Here is a 20,327-nt window from a genome sequence, read left to right on the forward strand (position 1 = left end):
ACCCTTTGGACTTGTTTGTTCACTTGAAAACGAATATTATCCCATCTACACGGTTATTCAGATTAGTTTTTGCATGGAAAGGGACAGCATATCAAAGTGAAAACAGCTGTTCAAATGTAGGTCCTGTTTTAGTTTAATTTCCGTAGATACTCTATAGCCCTATGACTTGTCCTACCTGAGCCTTTTTATCACCAGTATACTTGGGGGAAAATAATACCTACCCCAAAGAGTTGTGAGGATTAAAGAGAGTAAGACACTCAAACTGAAGTTTGTGAAAAATGTAGGTTTTTATTGCTCATTGATGATATATAAAGAAAGCACGATTAATTTTGTATAATTTATTCCTTTGAGTACATATTGAAAATTGAATCAACCTCAAAGTCCCTTTGAAAGATTTTCTTGTGAAACCTGACGTGCTTTGCATTAAAATGGAGAATTCAAGATTTGTGTGATATAATAAAAACATGTCACAGAACTTTGGGGCATTTTAGTACTGGCCAATACTACTTTTAGGGGGAGTTATATACCCACAGTTGAACATCATAAATTAATTTCATGCAGTTCAATATTTCATTGTAGATTGACATGAACAAGAAAGGAACAGTCACATGGTTCTGATGAAAATGAACTAACCTAGGGGAATAAACGCATTCTTCTGATAGCCTTTGACCTGAGCCTAACGTCCACACACTATTCGTCCTGGCAACTGCGTTGGTTCATTTTGTTTTCTGACCTTTTGAAAGTGTGTCCTTCCACCTGCCATCTCAGTTTTACAGGTTTTTCAAGCTGCTCTAACTGAAGGTTCAAGGTCAGTACTTTAAATGCCCAGTGAAACGAAGCAGGTGTCCCGTGGAAGATGAGGATGGTCTAGAGACAGACGTGGCTGTTTTCAGGGCACGTGGTGGCCATGCCAGCCACAGACAGGTAAAGCTTCCCATCTGGACACACGCAGATTTCATAGAGTCTTTGCAAGCTGCCAGCAGGACCCCACGTCCCCTGTTCCAACTTGGGTAAACACACAGTTTCAGCATCAAGCACAAGCTGTTTGGGGGAAAATGAGATTAAGTGGTAAAGAAGGAATGAACATGATAAGCATAAAATTCATATTCTAAAAATGTTTCAAATTTGTTTTTTCTCTGTGTAGAAAATGAAATGAGCACCTGGACTTTACTTAGGTCATACTATACTTGTTTGATTCTTTTAAAGCCCCTATTTCTCTTTCACATTTGGGCAGGTCTGAATAATTCTTTCTCCAAATTGGAGGAAAGTCATTTTTACTTTTACCCATTGTGCAAGTTAAGCTACAAAAATTTATGATGATATACTCCCTGAAATACTTTTCAGAATTATCTAACAAAAGGTATAGGATTCTGTGGCTGACTCACATTTACCTTCGGATGTTTCTGACTCTGTGTTAAATCATGTCCTTCCCATTAGGGTAAATTATGAACCACAGAAGTAGATTCATCTTAATAATTTTTTGCCTGTGAATGCTGACATTTCTCCTGCTTTTCTTTTCCTATGAGAGGCAATTATATTCGTCTTATTAAATATTAACCATTTCCCGAACTTTTAAAATATTTGAAACTCTGCTACCTTCTATTAGATGCAGAAAAGCAGTAGACACACATACAGACTAAAGCTATTACATTTTTTGTTCCTGTTATAGTTTAGTTAAACTAAAACGCAAACAAATGGCCAGTGATGGAGATTGGGAAGTGTTTTTGATAACTCAAGGCAATAAGAATTGTCACACTGAGCAGCCAAATCTGACCCATCCTGGGGCTTGTTAGATGGAATCAAAGTGCATTGTGGGTAGGCATAAGTCCTTCCTTGACAGTTAGTTTAGATCCCTCCTTTATGTTACGTGGCTCTCCTCCATGATCTCCGATCTTTTAACAAACTGGTGTCAGCACTCTGTACTCCCTCCTGGGACAATGACCGCTGCCGTGTGAAGCCATGGGTGGGACAATATCGGTGGCATTCCAGGCAAGGCTCTCCCCCTGTGGTCTGAGACACTCTTATAAAGGAATTAATGGGCATTATTATTTAAAAAGTAGAGCTGTTGTCCAAAGCTTTGGGTTCTGTGTGTACTCACATCTCCCCACGTGCTTCTGCTTTTCCCTGACCTGACAGCTTCTTCTCTAGCCTTTCTTACAGTTAATTGGCCAGTTTTTTCTAGTTGTTACTTCTTTCTTTTTCTTCCAGCAAACTCGTCACTGTTAGTCCACATACTGCTTCCTTGCTCATCTTTTGCTTTTATGGGACATTTTGTGGGAGGCCAGATATCTCTTCATTCTGAACTGGCTCCCAGTGATAAGGGAAAACAACTTCAGTAATGGGTCAGCCTGTGCTATTTGTAAAATGACACCTAACTCATGGAAATAAGTAATATTACTTAAAAATTACAATCAGCATATATTTTTGAAGGTAATACATTTTAAGTATGTATTTAAGTAATGACATTATGATTTAGTGATGAGATTCCAAAATTCTTGATTTCCATTTTTGCATTTATCTGCTCCTGGCATCATAAACATTTAAGTTAAAACTTGCAGGGGCTTCGCCAGATGACATTTGTATTCATTCCATCAGCATGCTGTCATCGGACGGGTCCTCATGAGCTGCCTCTCATGGTCTTCAATTGTTGCCTCAACTATACTTTCCTATTAATATAATTTTAAAATGTTGTCACCCATAGTACCACATTAGTGTCTCATAACCCCGTGACACAGTTAAGCAAATATTATTTCCCCTGTTTGACACATGGAAGCATAAGCCTAGAGAGAGGCCTGTTAACTTTCCTGAATTCAAATAGGTGATCAGTGGACCAACCTAGCACTAGGACAATCAATACTGAGTGGCATGTGCTCCGTTGCCTCGTGACTTTGGCTTGTATCAGTGATATTTCATTTCCAGGCTCACAGTTCCTTATCATAGTGGACTTTTAAAGATCTTATTTTCACTTAAACATGACATGGCATGAGGAAGCCCAGCTCTCTGAGCAAGCACAGATGACGGTTGTCACTGACAGGTACTCCTGGTGACAGCCACATTAAGAGAAGGTGGATCACTAGGAAATGGCAGAGTTGATATAGTCTCTGTAACCTCTGAAAGTCTATATAGTGTTTTTTTCAAAGCTGAAAATAATTAGAAACTTGTTAAGTGTCTGGATCCCATAGAGAATTATTTTAACCTTTCTTGGCCCTTCTTTTAGTGTTAAATTGGCTCTTGCCTTTGTTTCACATTTTCTACCCTATACCTTTCATAATGTTTTCTTACAAACTACAATAAATTTAATATACTGATACCTTATGTGCGTGAGTATCGTCAGGACATACGCGATCTACTGAACTCACCATTCCATCATGACTGTGAAAAATGACATCCATTTGGGAAAGGGCCTCGATTTTCCCAGCATGAGCTTTAAAATGAACACCCTTTGGGGCATCCATGCTTAGGCTCCGTGTTGGAGATTCTAACCTGAAATAGGAAAAATAGTATTAAGAAAAGCTAACCCAGGAATCCCTCAATGAACAGCTTGGCATAGGAAATATAAGTAATAAGGTATATATCTTCCCATCATTCTCGAATGCTAATATATTGTACATGATTCATTGATAAACCTAGAAATAATGTGCAGTAAAGAAATTAATTTCCTAAAAACAGGTAAAACATTAGAGACCCCTAACCGTATGTGATAATCTCAGATGGCATGGTTAAGCACTCTGACATAGCACATAGAAAATGCAGTTTGTGAACAACTCTATAACTATTTTTTATTCAAGACATAATTTTGTGTGGAAAAAAGACAAATTTCAGGGCAACACGTGCATTTGCTGCATGTTCAAAAAATGGAATGTAAATTCGTCTTTTAGGTTTTGTTGTTGTTGTTGTTGTTGTTGTTGTTAATTTAGGGTGATAACAAGGCAGATGCAAAGATTTCTTTTGGAAAAATACTGAACCGACAGAGTGGATAGACAGGAGTGGTGTTGGCTGGCTTTGTTTTTGTAAAATTTATCAGAATCTTCTTGTGATTAAGTCATATATACAGACCTAGGACTATAGGGACCAGGAACATTCTCTTATTTGCCTGAAAAAGACTGTTTCCACCAGATGGCACAATGTGATCACTTGAAAGGTTTTTTAGCTGCTCCAACCCAAACCAACACAAAAGTTTGCAAGGCTAATTTGATTGAAACAGTGAAAGATCTATGAGAGAACAGGATAGAAAAAAGATCTGTACTCCTCCCCCTATAGGGTATGATCAGAATCGGGGTGAGTAGGAAAGAGAGAGGGAAATGATTAAGATGCTCCTAGAAGAACAAACTTCTTTGCATCATATCTAGCCTCGAAGATAAAATATTTCAGTTCAACACAGGTTAAGACGTATTTTACCAAAAAGGCTGTGATTAGAATGCTCTGAAGTATACTTTTCCACAAACACATTGAATAGTAGTAGTTAGATATAAAAGAACCTATTTATTTTCCTTTTGTTATATTTTAGTGTGCTAGTTATCTACCCTTTTCTTCAAATATATAAATATACATTTACTCATGACTTATATGAAGAGTAAAAAGTTTTGAACACTCACAGAAATATATCCAAAAAAGTATCCGAATATATCCAAATAAGCTCTGTGTGTGTGTGTGTGTGTACCCTGATAATTGCATATATAGATACACACACAGACGGACACATACATACATGCGCATACACACAAAATGTGTTGTAAAAATACCATAAAGATAATTTAGTTGCTAAAACAGGTGAGTTTCAAGTTGTGTTTCTTTTAAAAGAGAAATAGAATGAACAAATTTCCCAAACCTTTGCCCATACTTATTTTTTTATTAAAGTATTGTTATCCAATATTATATTACTTTCAGGTGTATGACATAGTGATCAGACATTTATGTACCTTATCATGTGCTCACTACTCTGAGTCTAGCTACCATCTGTCACCATGCAAAGTTATCACACTATTATTGACTATATTCCCCTTCACCTTTTTCAACCAAATTCCACACACCCCTCCCTTTTGGCAAACATCAGTTTGCTCTTTGTTTCTGAGTCTCTTTTTTTGTTTTGTTTTGTTTTTATTTTTTTAATTCCACATATAAGTGAAATCATGCAATATTTGTCTTTGTCTGACATTTCATTTAATATAATAACCTCTAGGTCCATCTATGGTGTTGCAAATGGCAGTATTTCATTCTTTTTATTGCTGAGTACTATTCCACTGTATGAATATACTACATCTTCGTTATTTATTCATCTACTGATGGACACCTAGGTTGCTTCTATATCTTAGCTATTGTAAATAATGCTGCAATGAACATAGGGCACATAGATCTTTGCGAATGATTGTTTTCATTTTCTTTGGATAAATAAAGTGGAATTGCTGGGTCATATGGTAGTTCTATTTTTAGTTTTTTGAGGACTCTCCACACTGTTTCCCATAGTGGCTGCACCAATTTGCGGTCCCAACAGCACACATGGGTTATCTTTCTCCACATCCTCACTAACACTTTTTATTTGTTGACTTTTTGATAATAGGCATTCCGACTGGTATGAGGTGATATCTCATTGTGGTTTTGATTTTCATTTTCCTGGTGATTAGTGATGTTGAACAGCTTTTTATCTGTTGCCATTTGTATGTCTTCTTTGGAGAAATATCTCTTTATGTCCTCTGTTCATTTTTTTATTAGCATATTCATTTTTTCATTATTGCGTTGTGTGAGTTTTTAATATATTTTGGATATCAACCACTTATTGTATATACCATCTGCAAATATAGTCTCCCATTTGATAGATTATATTTTCATTTGTTGACAGTTTCCTTCACTAGTAACAATGTCAGAAAGTTTACTACCAATGTTTTCTTCTAGCAGCTTTATAGTTTCACATTTTACATTGGTCTTTAGTCCATTTTAAGGGTTTTTTTTTTATATGGTGTAAGAAAGTGATCCAGTTTCATTTATTTGCATGTATCGGTCCAGTTTTCCCAATACCACTTGTTGAAGAGACTGTCATTCCATCATTGTATATTCGTACTTATTTGTTGTATATTAATTGACTATGTAAGTGTGAATTTATTTCTGGGCTCTCTATTCTGTTCCATTGACCTATGTGTCTGTTTTTCTGCCACTACCATACTATTTTGATTATTATGGCTTTGTAGTATAGTTTGAAATCAAGGAGTATGATACCTCTAACTTTGTTCTTTCTCAAGGTTTCTTTAACTATTTTGGCTCTTTTGTGGTTCCATATACATTTAGGATTAGTTCTAGTTCTGAGAATGCTATTGGTATTTTAATAGGGATTGCACTGAATCTGTATATTGCTTTGGATAGTATGGTCATTTTAATAGTATTATCCTTCCAATCTATGAGCTTGGTATATCCTTCCATTTATTTGTGTCCTCCTCAGTTTCTTTCTTCAATATCTTACAATTTTCAGAGTACAGGTCTTTCACATCCTTGATTAAATCTATTTCTAGATATTTTATTCTTTTTCATACAACTGTTTTCTTAATTTCATCTTCTGATTATTTGTTATTAATGTATAAAATGTGATGGATTCCTGTATATTAATTTTGTTTCTTCTACTTTACTGAATTCATTTATTAATTCTATTAATATCTTTGGTGGATTCTTTAGGGTTTTCTATGTATAGTATCATGTCATCTGCAAATAGTGAGGTTTGCTTTCCAATTTGGATGCCTTTTATTTTTTTTTTCTTGTCTGATTGCTGTGGCTAGGACTTCCAATGTTATATTGAATAAAAGAAGAGAGAGTGGGCATCTTTGTCTTATTCCTTTTCTTAAAGGAAAAGTTTTCAGCTTTTCACTATTGAGTATGATGTGAGAAGTGGGCTTGTCATATATGGCCTTTATCATATTGAGGTAAGTTCCTTCTATACCTACTTTGTTGAAAGTTTTTCTTATAAATGAAAGTTGAATTTTTCTGGATTTATTAAGATAATCATATGATTTTTATCCTTGGTTTTGTTGATGCAATAGATCACATAATTGGTTTGTGGATGTTAAACTATCCTTGCATCCCTAGTATAAATGCCACTTGATCATGGTGTATAATTTTTTTAATGTAAGGTTCAATCAGTTTGATAGTATTTTGTTATTGAGAATTTTTACATCTATATTCATCAGGGATATTGGCCTGTACTTCTCTCTCTCTCTTTCCCTCTCTCTCTCGTATTATCTTTGTCTGGCTTTGGTAGCAGGGTAATGCTGGCCTCATAGAATGAGTTTGAAAGCATTTCTTCCCCTTCAATATTTTGAACAGTTTGAGAAGGACAAGTGTTAATCTTTAAATGTTTGATAAAATTCACTTCCAAAGCCCTCTGGTCCTGGGCTTTTATTTGTTGTTGTTGTTGTTGCTGCTGTTGTTGTTGTTGTTTAATTTTATTATTACAAGTATATAGATCACTGGTTAGACATTTCTATAGTTTATAAGATAATTCCCCTGATTGCTTTATCTCTCGTCTAGCTCGACACCTAGCCATTACATTAATGCTAACTGTATTTCCTATGTCGTGCTCCCCATCCCTGTGACCATCTGTCAACTACTGATTTGTACTTCTTTAACCCTTCACCCCTTTCTCCCAGCCCTCCAATCCCCCTCCCCTCTAGCCATTACCAGATTGTCCTCTACATTCATGAGTCTGTTTTTGATTAGTTTGTTCTTTTTGTTCCTTAGATTCTCCATGTAAGTGAATTCTATGTCTGACTTATTTCACTCAGCGCAATAACCTCTAGACCCATCCATCCATGTCATTGTAAATGGTAGGATGGATTTCATTTTTTTTAATGGCCAAGTAATAATATTCCATTGTACATATGAACTATAAATCTTTATCCAGTCACCTGTTGATGGGCATTTAGGTTGCTTCCATATCTTGGCTATTATAAATTGTGCTGCCATGAATATAGGGGTGCATAGATCTTTACAAATTATTGTTTTGGTTTTCTTTGGATGAGTACCCATAGTGCTACTGCAAGGTCAAAAGGTATATAGTTTTTAATTTTTTGAGAAACCCCCAGGCTGTTTTCCACAGTAGCTGTACCAGTTTGCAAATACCACCAACAGTGTATGAGGGTTCCCTTTTCTCCGCATCCTCGCCAACATTTGTTTTCTTTGATTTATTGATGGTAGCCATTCTGACAAGTGTGAGGTGATATATCTGGTTTTAATTTGTATTTCTCTGATAATTAGTGACCTTGAGCATCTTTTCATATGTCTGTTGGCCATCTGTATTTTTTCTTTGGAGAAACATCTATTCAAGTCTTTTCCTATTTTTTAATAGGATTGTTTATTTTTTTGATGTTGAGTTGTATGAGTTCTTTATATATTTTGGATGTTAACCCCTTATCAGATATATTGTTAGTGAATATCTTCTCCCAATCAGTCATTTGTATTTTTGTTATTGATGGTTTCCTTTGCTGTACAAGAACTTTTAATTTGAAGTAGTCCCATTTGTTTATTTTTTCTTTTGTTCTCCTTTCCCGGGTGATATATCTGAAAAGAAATTACTGTTAGCAATATCAGAGAGTTTACTGCCTATGTTTTCTTCTAGAAGTTTTATGGTTTCAGGTCTTACATTTAAGTCGTTAATCCATTTTGAGTCTATTCTTATGTACGGTATAAGAAAGTGGTCCAGCCTTTTTTTTTTATTTTTGTATGTATCTGTCCAATTTTTCCCAACACCATTTATTGAAGAGCGTGTCTTTAACCCATTGTATATTCCTACCACCTTTGTCATATATTAAGTGAACATATAGGTGTGGATTTATTTCTGGGCTCTCTAGTCTGTTCCATTGATCAGTGTATCTGTTTTTATCCCAGAACCATGTTGTTTTGATTACTGTAGCCTTATAGTGTAGTTTCATATCAGGTAGTGTGATACCTCCAACTTTGTTCTTCTTTCTCAAGATTGCTGTGGCTATTTACAGTCTTTTATGGTTCCATATAAATCTTAGGATTATTTGTTCTAGCTCTCTGAAAAATGCCATTGGTATTTTGATAGAGATTGCACTGAATCTATATATTGCTTTGGGTAGTATGGCCATTTTAATGATGTTGATTCTTGTTTGGAGTATTTTGACTTCTTCAGTTTAATTGCTAGTAAAGGTCTGTGTTACACTTTGTTTATTCCTGGTTTAGTCTTAGAAGGTTGTATGTTTCTAGAAATTTATCCATTTCTTCTAGTTTGTCCAATTTGTTGGCATATAATTGTTCGTAGTATTCTTTATTGATCCTTTGTATTTCTGTGGTGTCAGTTGTAATCTCTCCTCTTTCATTTCTGATTTTATTTATTTGAGCTCTCCCCTTTTTCTTGATAAGTCCTGATAGAGGTTTGTCAAGTTTATATATCCTTTCAAAGGACCAGCTCTTAGTTTCATTGATCTTTGATCTTTTCTATTATTGATTGTGTGTGTGTGTGTGTGTGTGTGTGTGTGTGTGTTTTGCCTCTATTTCATTTATTTCCACTCTGATCTTTATTATTTCCTTCTTCTGCTTACTTTGAGTTTAGCTTGTTCTTCTTTTTCTAGTTCCTTTAGTTATGAAGCTAGATAGTTTGAGATTTTTCTTGTGTCTTGAGGTTGTCCTGTATAGCTATAAATTTCCCTCTTGGAACTGCTTTTGCTGCATCCCATACATTTTAGAAAGGCGTAGTTTCATTTTTATTTGTCTTAGGGTAGTTTTTGATTTCCTCTTTGATCATTGGCTTTTTTCACTAGCAAGTTGTTTCATGTCCATATATTTGTGTTTTTATTTTTTTATTTTATTTTTTTTTCAGTTTTCTTCCTGTAATTAATTTCTAGCTTCAGCCATTGTGGTCAGAAAATATGCTTGATATGATTTAATTCTTCTTGAATTTGTTGAGGCTTGTTTTGTAGCCTAATGTTGATCTGTGCTGGAAAATGTTCCATATGCAATTTTGGGATGAAATGTTCTAAAAATGTCTATTAAGTCGATCTGGTATAATGTGGTATTTATGGCTATTATTCCTTGTTTGTTTTCTGTCTGGATGAGCCATGTGTTGATGTGAATGGGGTATTAAAATCCCACACTGCTATTGTATTGCTGGTGAATTCTACCTTTATGTCCATTAATATTTTCTTCCCATAGGAACCCAGTATTCAAGCAGCTTAAAGGACATAAGCAGAGTAGTGGAGAGATTCAATTTTTGTTAAAAAAAAATGTCACTTTGATAAGTCTGGTGAAGACAGAGCTCTCCCCTCCCCCCAATTACATATAAATGCTAGATCAAGTGTAATCAAATATAATCAAAAACATTAAAACATATATTAGGAATAAAACCAAAACAAAACAGATAAAAAGAGAGTACTCTCAAGGCACTAGAAACAGAAGAAACTCATAGCCAGAGTGATGAGCGGGAGCTGATGCTGGAGCCCATCAATTAATGGGCAGACACACACCTCAGTGTGAGCCTGAAATCTCTGCAGCGCAGGAGTCATGGCCAGCTCTGGGGGTGGGCATTGGAAACGGACTCCGGGCACACAGACAGGAGCTGGCACCTCATAAATCATGCATTAGTGTAGAACCCAGATCCACATTCACCAAGGCTTTGTATAAGCCCCAAGCTGAGAAACACATATGAAAACTGGCTTTAAAACAGTGACCCCTACAGGGCCCAGGCAGAAGTGAATGCTAAATTGACATTTAAGGCAAATGAAAGACGGTTTCCATGACAACTGTCCCCAAACAAATAACCAAAGAGGATGAACTTCCAGGTAAAAATTTCAAACCACCCAAGAGAATCAATTAACATGAGGAACTAGAGATAACAGAGCAGGTAGAAAGGGACTAAAACATCATTAAGCTTAGAGAATTTAAAGAGATACATTGATAATGTCCACGGAACAACTGGAATGGAAAAGATAGATTTAAAAACCAGGTAATTGAAAATTCAAGAAATAAAAAAAATTAGTTTTCAGGTAGACTAAATAGTAGACATGACATGTATGAAGAAAGAATAGGACATTGGAATGTATATTTGATAATTCAATGAGAAAACAAAGAGATGTAAAATCTGAAGCACGAGAGGCAAGGAAGATGAAAATGGAACTTCCAACCTAGCGGACAGGAGTCACAGAGAGGGACAAAGTTCCTGCCCTCTTCTTGTGCCAAGACCATTAGGCACAATGGTGAAGTCTATGTTTTTAAATGCCTAAAACAAAGTACATAGAACTACAAAGGAAACAATTAACTTTGAAATACAGGTGTAAAAATATCTTTAAATGTGTGATAGAGTAATTTATGAGCTTTTTAGTAATGCATTAAATAAGATCTAGTCATAGGCCTTACAACTACTATAATTTCAAAGCAGTAACAAGCATGAAAAGTATTTTTAGATACTCTCTATAACTTTCATATGATATGAAAATATCTGTGACTCTGATAGATGAAAAAATCAAAGGAACTGCTAATACTACTGTGGTTTGTTGCCTATCATTTATAGTTGAAGCAATGCTAAATTTCAACTAGAGGTCTATGAAAATGAAGAATTTCTTTTTCATATTCAAAATCATTTACCCAATGAGTTTTTAAATAAATTCTATTCTTGGGCCCCAAGAGATCCACAGAGCACAAGTCAAGAGCTCCTATACTCTAACAAATGAGGAAGATGCAGATATGAATAGGTAATGGCTACTAATTTTCCAGAGTTGAAAAATAACATGAGTTCCTGAAATTGAAGAAGTACACCAATACCCTATTTGAATGAAAACATATCCAACATCCAAACACTTAATGGTGAGACTGCAAAACATTAAAATTAATGAGAAAGCCTTAAAGTATTAAGAAAAAAAATCAAATTGCTTACGAAGAACTAAAAATAATAAACAAAATCTTAAAAATGCCAATGCAAAATTATTGCAAGCCTAGAAATATATCTCAGTTTAAGCAACATTTAACTGTGAAAGAACTAGAGTTCAGGCCAAGAGGAAAATTTTACTAACTATACAGATCCTCACTGAAAAATGTTCTTATAGAAATTAAAACAGGAAGAAAAGAGTATTTTGAAAGCAGTGGTGGATATTAGGAAAATTAATAAAGTGTATATATAGTCTGAAAACATAAAGCAGGGAGATGAGTATAAGCAAAGTTGAAATAAAACAACATAGAAAGGGAAGTCTGGATAAAAATTGACTTTTTTTTTTGGTATTATTTGGGGAGAAAAAGATAAACTTAATTAGAAAGTATAAATATATCTCCATGTGTAGAAAAATAAAGGATCATTATTAAAAGAATTTTTAAAAACCACTAGAGAGAAATATGGGTGGGGAGAATAAGGAGAAGTTTTTTCATCCAACAAAGGATCAGAAAGAAGAAAAAGTAAAAAGTAGCCACACATTAAATAAAACATAACAGGAGATAATAGAAATAGGTGAAATAAATCAGTGGCCATCATAAATAACTCTATGCTCACAATTTTGAAATCTCAAGTGTCAGGGAAAAGTTTCTAGCAATAAAAAGAGAGCCAAAATGGACTTAAATACAAATCTTGAAGAGAGGAATTTCACTAAATAAATGAATTGGTCATGAAAACAAATGCAGCTTCTCCAAAAGCATGGAATCTTTAATTTCACAGATGAGTTTATACCAAACTTTCAATTGCTCTTATACACACAGTTTCAAAAATCAGAAAAAAAGGACAACGGGCTGAGACTAAAATGGGACTTTCCTAACATGATAAGAGATATTTACCAAAAACCTATAGCAGACATTACTTTTTGAAACTTTAGAAGCTTTTCTCAAATTCAGGAAGTAGACACAGGTATCTGTCATTACTCTTACTAGTCAACATTTACTGGAGTCCTAGCCAAAGCAATAAAACAAGGTTATAAGAAGTATAATAATTAAAAAGGATGACTTTTTTATATAGTGTTAGCACCTTTTTGAAAAATCTTATAGGTTTTATAGTCAAAATATTTGCACCAATAAGAGGGTTCGGCAAGGTGGTTAGTTTAAAGCTATTATGCAAAAATTGATGATAATTACATTGAAAATATAATAGAAAAAGAACTTGTTCTCAATTTTAAAACTATGAGAAATCTAGTAACATAGGTCAAAACTAAATGGAGAATATCTCAATATATTATTGCAGGATATAAGGAAAGAACTATGTGAACAGAGAGATATATTGTGTCTAAGGATGAGAGAATTCATATTTTTCTATGAATTCAATTTCAGAGAGAATTCATTTTCTAAAAATATGAATTATCTGAAATTCAATGCAGTTTCAACTAAAACTCCAATAGAATTTTTCATGAAATGTGACAGACCATTTATAAAATTTATATGGAAAAATGAAAGTCTAAAAGTATCAAGACAATTCTGAAGAGGATGTGGTGGGGAACTCGCCCTAGCAGATACCAAGCTATCAGGGGAAAGTTGTTTTAGGAAGAAAATAATGACACAATGGAACAGAATAGACGGTCTATTAAAAATATCTGTATGATGACAAAAGTAGCATTATAAATAAGCAAGAAACAGATTGACTTTTGAGATAACTGGTTATTCATTTGGAAAAGAATATAAAATGATTTACCTACTTAACATCCCATATGAAAAATAAATTCTAATTGGATTAAAGACCTAAATATGAAAAAACAATGTTTCTGAGAAAATTCACTCCCTTTTCACACCCAAGCCGTGTTTCTAATAGACCCAAGTTACTAAAGTCCTATTTTCACATACTACCACAGAATAAATTAAATTTCATACTGGCCAAACATTTTCCAAGATAAAATCAACATCTAAAAATGTATGATTAATAAGCGAAGCATTTGCTGTCTTTTGCAACTCACTGTTCATCAGACTTAACCATCCAGATATAATATTTATATTTATGGAGATCTGGATATAGGTTTATTTTTATATTCTCATTGCTATACCTAATTTTTATTTTGTGCAGAAAACCTTGTGTTGTGGTATATAAAATCTTAAAGAGCTTGTATTTTGGTTTATTAATAAGCTATGCAATGACTTTTATAGGTGTAGTCATATTTATACTATAAATGTCTACATGTTTTTTTAATTATTATTGTTTATTCCTATAGCACCTGGTCTTCCTAGGTGGTCTCCCATCCAAGTACTAACCAGGCCTGACACTGCTTAGCTTTTGAGATCAGACATCAGGCTTGTTCAGGGTAGCATGGCCATAGATGTGGACTATGGTATGAACCCAGGACCTTCTGAATGTAAAGCAGACATGCTAACTGCTACACTATGGAACCACATCCCAAATGTCTACATTTTTAATAATAGTTACATATTGATTTATAATATTATGATTTATGAATATAAGGTTTGAAATGTTCAAGTATATTTCACTTGAATTTATAGAAAATATGTTTAAATGTAAATGTAATTTGACACTGATATTAATATTATTGCCCTTTATTTCTTCTTATATGCATCCTTATTGATTTCAACTATTTTCATTTGAATTGAATCATCTATCACTATGACTCAGAAGAAAGACCACTCAGTTCTATAGGATGCATTTTCTAAAAGATGCATACCATGACAAAATTTTAAGTACTACTCATTCTCAATGCTGGCACCATTCCATAATCCAAATTACTCCTGTGATTTTATTATTTCTGAAAAGTTTGCTTCTGCTTTGAAAAAATATATACAATTTATTTAACTCATGAACAATAAAAAAAAAAAAATCACCTCCTAAACTCATTAAGGCTATACTTCACAGAAGAAATACTAATAATCTCTAAAGTCTAGAAGGGAGTGAAATGTCATTGTGATGAGTAGAACCTGGTTGCATTACAGTATAATTAATGTCGCTCGGATCAGATGGCTATGCTTAAATGACCTGCACGATTCAATTTTGTGTGTGTGTGTGGGAGCCTAAACTTAATTACCACAGAAGCCAGTGGACTATAAAATGAAGGTTAGCCTTGAGATCTCCATTAGGACCTTTGTTCAGTACTTTGTATCTTACCTGTCATTCTTAAAAAGAATTAAGTTTTTATTTAAGATAAAAATTAAATCTTAAAAAATTCTTTTAGCTAAAAGAAAATTAGAACCAATATATTTGTATGCCTTTCTTAGAAGGCCAACTTATCAGTTTACTTTTGGAATATTCATTTTTTACATATATTTCATGTTCTTGATTTAATGGCACTTTATACACAGCTCAGGAGCTGAAGACATCATCGATGAATTCCTGTGTAAGTACTGACTGCTATTTTGTTATTGGATGAAACTTCAAACTTTTCAAACTATTGCCAGTTGTCCAATTGACTATATTTACTATTTTTCTATTTTGACAGTTTATGATTTTTTTTCCCTTAGAATTGCTAGAATTAAGGAAAACCAGCCATCCCATACATTGCCCATTACCAGGAAGCATAAATTGCTTTCATTGTTAATAGGTTGACTTAAGATATTAACCTGTGATAAGCGAAAAATAAATACTTGGCATGAGGAATGTAAAAATGCAAACGATGCTACATCTATTCAATGTTTCATGTGTTAATCATGCACTTATAGACATTGATTTTTATCAGTGAGTTGTTTCAGAAAACTTTGAAACAGAATGAATTAAAATTCCTAGAGACTGCTTTCAGACCACCATACAAATGTATATGAAAACCAAGATTAAGTGAGTAATTTCCTAGGGAAATGCGGTTAATCAAAATTGACTCTTGTTAAAGGTAGAAGTTTAATAGACAAATTTCGGTTAAGAGAAGTAATTAACTGTTAAGGAACTATCTTAAAAAAATTCATCAGGCCCATAGGGAGAATTCTACCAAATCTTTAGAGACTACAGTGTCCCAACTGTCCACAAATTATTCCAGAACAATGAAAATGAAGGAGAACATCCTAATTCTTGAGACATGAATAACATTGTTACCTAGACTTTACAAAGGCTGCACACACACACACAAAGTCATAGACCAATACCATTTATGTATATAAATGTGAAAGTCCTAGATAAAATATTAGCAAATAGAATATAAAATCATTTTAAGAAAATAACATACCATGACCAAGTAGATTTTTTTCCCCTAAGAATGCAAGATTGGTCCAATATAAGAAAACCCATTAATATGATATTAATATATTTAAGGACTGTGTGTGTGTGTGTGTGACTTACTCCATTAGTGTTAAAGAGCCTTTGACAAAATTCAACCCCCATTCAATACAAAATAGAAATTGGTACTTACTTTCTTTATAAAACACTTCCCATCATTTTACTTAATGGAGAAACACCAGAGGCATTTCCATTCAGTCTAGAAAAAGGCAGAGAAGGACACTATCTCCATTTCTTTCTAACACTGCACTAAAGATGCTGAGAAGTGCAATCAGATAAGAGAATTCCATCAGAGACAAAGAGTTGAAAAAGAAGATGTGAAAATTCATCTGTGTGCAGATGATATGATAGCATGCCTTTTATGACTACCATTTGTATATTTCAGAGATATATTTATAAATGCATCATGATCTTAACCCTACAAAATCCACAATTGGTGTTTTCCAAGGTCGATTAGGAGATTCTAGAATCATTTTCATTTTACTCTGGCCAGGAATGGAAATGCTACTGGACCCAGAAATAAAGTAAAAGACAGTTTATGCTAAGACTTTACAGAAGAAAATATAACTATCATATAATCAATCTGTGGAGTCTGGCACTAGATCAAAGAAATTACTCAGGGTCCACTTGGGTGGCGGAGAGAGTAAACAACACACATGGGCCTGAAAGTCAGGGCTGGATTTGAATTATGAGATCGCTATTTTTTTATCTTTGTGCTTTAGAACATGCTACAATCTACATCTCAGTTTTCTCTCTTATTAAACTGATTATGTATAAGGTTGAGTGAATGATTAAATTAGATAAATTCTGTGACAGCATGGAACACGGTTCCTGGCAATTGAATGCATTCAATACATCTTAGTTTATGCCTTCCATACTCACCACATTCTTCAAGTCATTCTCTGCAATTTCGTTATTTTCCCAGTCACTTTGGCTGTAATGCTTAGCTTATATAATCCTCCATTGGTATCACCATTTAGAAAGCAAAAGAATATTCTTCTGCCATTTTTATTTTTAGTAAGGGCCCATCGTATAAGTAGCAGATTTATGTCCCAATGGGACGACATGAGATGATCTGTTTAGTTTCAAGATCTATATATTTTAAAACAGTGACATCTACTTTAAAAAGTGGTTTGATACTCGCTCAGATGGTAGCCCAGGCCCAGCTCATGGAGGGCCGTGAACACCCAAGGGAGCCCTTTAACTTTCCTGTGTTTGAGGCAGAATCAGTGAATTTTAAACATGTAGTTGCACTTAGCCAAGTCCCTCTGATTTCAGTGTGATAGGCAGATAAGAGAGGAACGAACTGGAGGCTGGAATGGGCTACGGGACTAGTACAGGGTCTGAGCTGAAGCGGTGGAGGGCAGAGCAGAGGCCTGCAGCCAGAGAGTCAAGAAGAGTGGAGAATCAGGACTTTTTACCTCCGTGGAATTTTAGTAAGTAATGACTAGTTAGTTACAAGCAGAAAGTCATAAGAATAAAGACAACTAATGGAATAAGAAGCAATCTGGTAATAACTGCTAAAATATCATTCCAGCACCTACTCAGGTATCTTCTATAACACAATGTGTTTATATTTGAATAAATTTTTTACCTCAGCTCCTGAAATGGGTCGGCTTTTACGAGGGGCGTCTCCACTGAATGTTCAAAAAGACCCCCTTCAGGTCCTAAACAGAAACCAAAGATACATTATTTCACAAAAGTAAATTAAATGACAACAAACAAAATAATACATGAAAACGCAAGTAAGTTTTGATGTTTGTGGCTGAGTTTGTGCAGATGTCTGAGTTGCGGGGTGGGGGGGGGGCGGGGAATGGCACAACTGCATTCTTTTCCAAGGATACCATGATTTCACTAGTTTCCTATAAAAAAATTTTTGATTTTTAAAGCAATTCCAAACACACAGGCTTATTTTAAAACCAGAATGTAATATCAGCCCTCAAACTGAAAAAGAAGTAATTTCCATTGAAAATTGCTTAAGTCCATGTAGTCTAGATAATAGTAATTTGATTCATTCCTAGACTTTATGTGTAAAAATTGTATCCTGTGTCATTTGTTTCTTAAGATGCATTAGGAAATTATAGAAAAATCAAAAATTTTAAATATTTAAAATCAAATTTCCAATTTTTAGGAATCAGTATGTTCTTGTTTCAGTTGTCTGAGAATCTGATTATACACAAGAAAAGTGTCGGTGTGGGGTGCAGAGATACAAAGGTGACAGTGACATGCTCTTCGATATATCTAACTGGTTTAATACTCAGAACTCTACAAGTAAGATTATTCTCCCATTATACTGAAACTAGGACACCGAGGAACAGAAAGGTTCATGAACTTGCCTAAGTTACACAGCTAAGGGGCAAGGCTGTTATTTAAATTCAAAGCCCACACTTTTAATCTATATGCTATAGGGTTTCTCATCCACAAATAACAAATACTGTAAGATAGAAAGTAATGTGCCTGTAGCAACACGCAACTAAGTTATTTTGGGTGTTATGGGCAAGGAAGAATTAATTACTTTAAGGCAGCAGGGAAAATTTTCTATAGTAAAATGCAGTGGGTCTGAACCTTAAAATAAATAGACCTTTGTGACTACATACGGAGGTTGTAGATAATGCTTTTCAAGGACAGCAAAAGTATAGCCAGTGGCAAGAAAATGTCATCCGTGTATAGGAATGAATGAATAATCCAGTTCCCTGGAAAACTATAGGATTCGACATGGAAATACAAATCTATCTTTCATGTTATATTTCAAATATCTCTCCTTCTTAATTTTATGGGCACAAAGAGATTTAAGTAGCATCACATTGCCCGTACACACACGTCATGATTTACCTAATGCCTATCCTAGGCCCCGCCCTGTTTAGGATCCACCCCTGGCTTAGGCCCAACCCCGGCTTAGCCCCACCCCTGGTTTAGGCCCCACCCAGGCTTAGGCCCACCTTTATCTTAGCGCGTATCCCAGACTTGGGGTCTGCAGCTACAGTTTGGAAATTGTTTCTTTCCCTCTTGATTTCAAAAGGAGCTCAGCATACATTTTTACACTGTGCAGACTTTCCTTTTTAGGAAACACTGAAAACTATTTAAATGTTTATTTTGAAATTTAGCCTTGTACTAGTCTTGATATGTGCCTTTGAAAGCCCGCGAGTAGATTTCCCAGACACGAAGTGAGAAGTGATGAGCTAGAGCAAAAGTCTTTTCAGCAGCCCTTCCTGATTTAACAATTCACAGGACCCTCACATCTTCACATTACTACCTCTATTAGCTTTGTTATTATAATTACCACTTCTTTAGTAATTTTGCTTAAATATGAAGATATGACAAAAGAATGCATTCTCATTCAAGGAATAATAGTTTGTGGCACATAAGTGAAAGAGACTTAAATTAGTACAAAATAAAATTTCAAAATTACAATCCAGATGTGGTAGCATGATAGACACAAAAACTATAATCAACTGAAATAAAGAAACAGAAAAGTGTAGATTAATGTTTCATGAAAATTATAATTAATGCAAATTATATTTGGATGAGGATAGAGCCTCATACATGCTATCACAGGACACAGCTCCTTAAAATACTACTTAAGCGAACCTAAATGATAATGTAACCATTACGAAAAGTAAAACTATACTAAGCATCAGAGTGTCTGCAGCACACTGTGCCAATCAAACTTTGAAGTCAATGTCTGGTTTGCTGAAGTATAGACAACGTTTTCTGTTTAGTGTGAAGAGGGAAATAACACAAAAATTTGTATAATACTTGTACTCCCTTTACCCTTTTTTCACCCCCTTGCTTCTGATTTGCCAAAGATGCAAAAAAAGTAAAGAAAAAATACATCTCAGACCAATCATTAATAAGTAGAGATAGATAAAGTACAGTTTTATACACTTAATAGATTAATTGTCTGTGGTTTATATAGTATTGTTTGAAATGCGACTAGTGTTTTGTTATGAGAAACCTAGATAAGCTTTATAAACCATCAAAAAATAATAATTCCTTTTCATAGCTGGGATGATGGAATGAAAAGGAAGGTGGGCCATAAACTTCTGTATAATTATTTTTGCCTCCTTATTTTTATTTAAATAAAATGATATGATGACGGAGAAAAACAGTGTCAACATATTTTATTCTCTAGAAACACACACCCTTTCTAAAACAAGCTAGAAATTGCAATGTATTTATTTCCATTGCATAGACAATTTTTACCTTAACACCGCTTCAATTA

General features: G+C 34.4%; 1 protein-coding gene and 1 pseudogene across 3 annotated transcripts in view; both read right to left on the minus strand.

Moving 5' to 3' along the window:
- Positions 1-263: 263 nt before the first annotated feature.
- SGCG (sarcoglycan gamma) overlaps positions 264-20,327 on the minus strand; it is a 67,089-nt gene continuing 47,025 nt past the window's right edge. For 2 of the 3 annotated variants that reach the window (XM_036228469.1, XM_036228468.1), the window contains 3 exons: positions 17,700-17,772; positions 3,360-3,483; positions 264-1,041 (listed from right to left, as the gene is read on the minus strand). In XM_036228469.1, coding sequence (XP_036084362.1) covers positions 868-1,041; positions 3,360-3,483; positions 17,700-17,772 — 371 coding nt within the window. In that variant the 3' untranslated portion in view covers positions 264-867. Of the gene's footprint in view, positions 1,042-1,547; positions 2,667-3,359; positions 3,484-17,699; positions 17,773-20,327 lie in introns of those variants that run through there. The other variant, XM_036228470.1, reaches the window with a different exon arrangement.
- Positions 14,100-14,215, minus strand: LOC118609812 (annotated as a pseudogene).

Source organism: Rousettus aegyptiacus, unplaced genomic scaffold, assembly GCF_014176215.1.
Source record: "Rousettus aegyptiacus isolate mRouAeg1 unplaced genomic scaffold, mRouAeg1.p scaffold_m13_p_11, whole genome shotgun sequence".
NCBI classification, from domain to species: domain Eukaryota; kingdom Metazoa; phylum Chordata; class Mammalia; order Chiroptera; family Pteropodidae; genus Rousettus; species Rousettus aegyptiacus.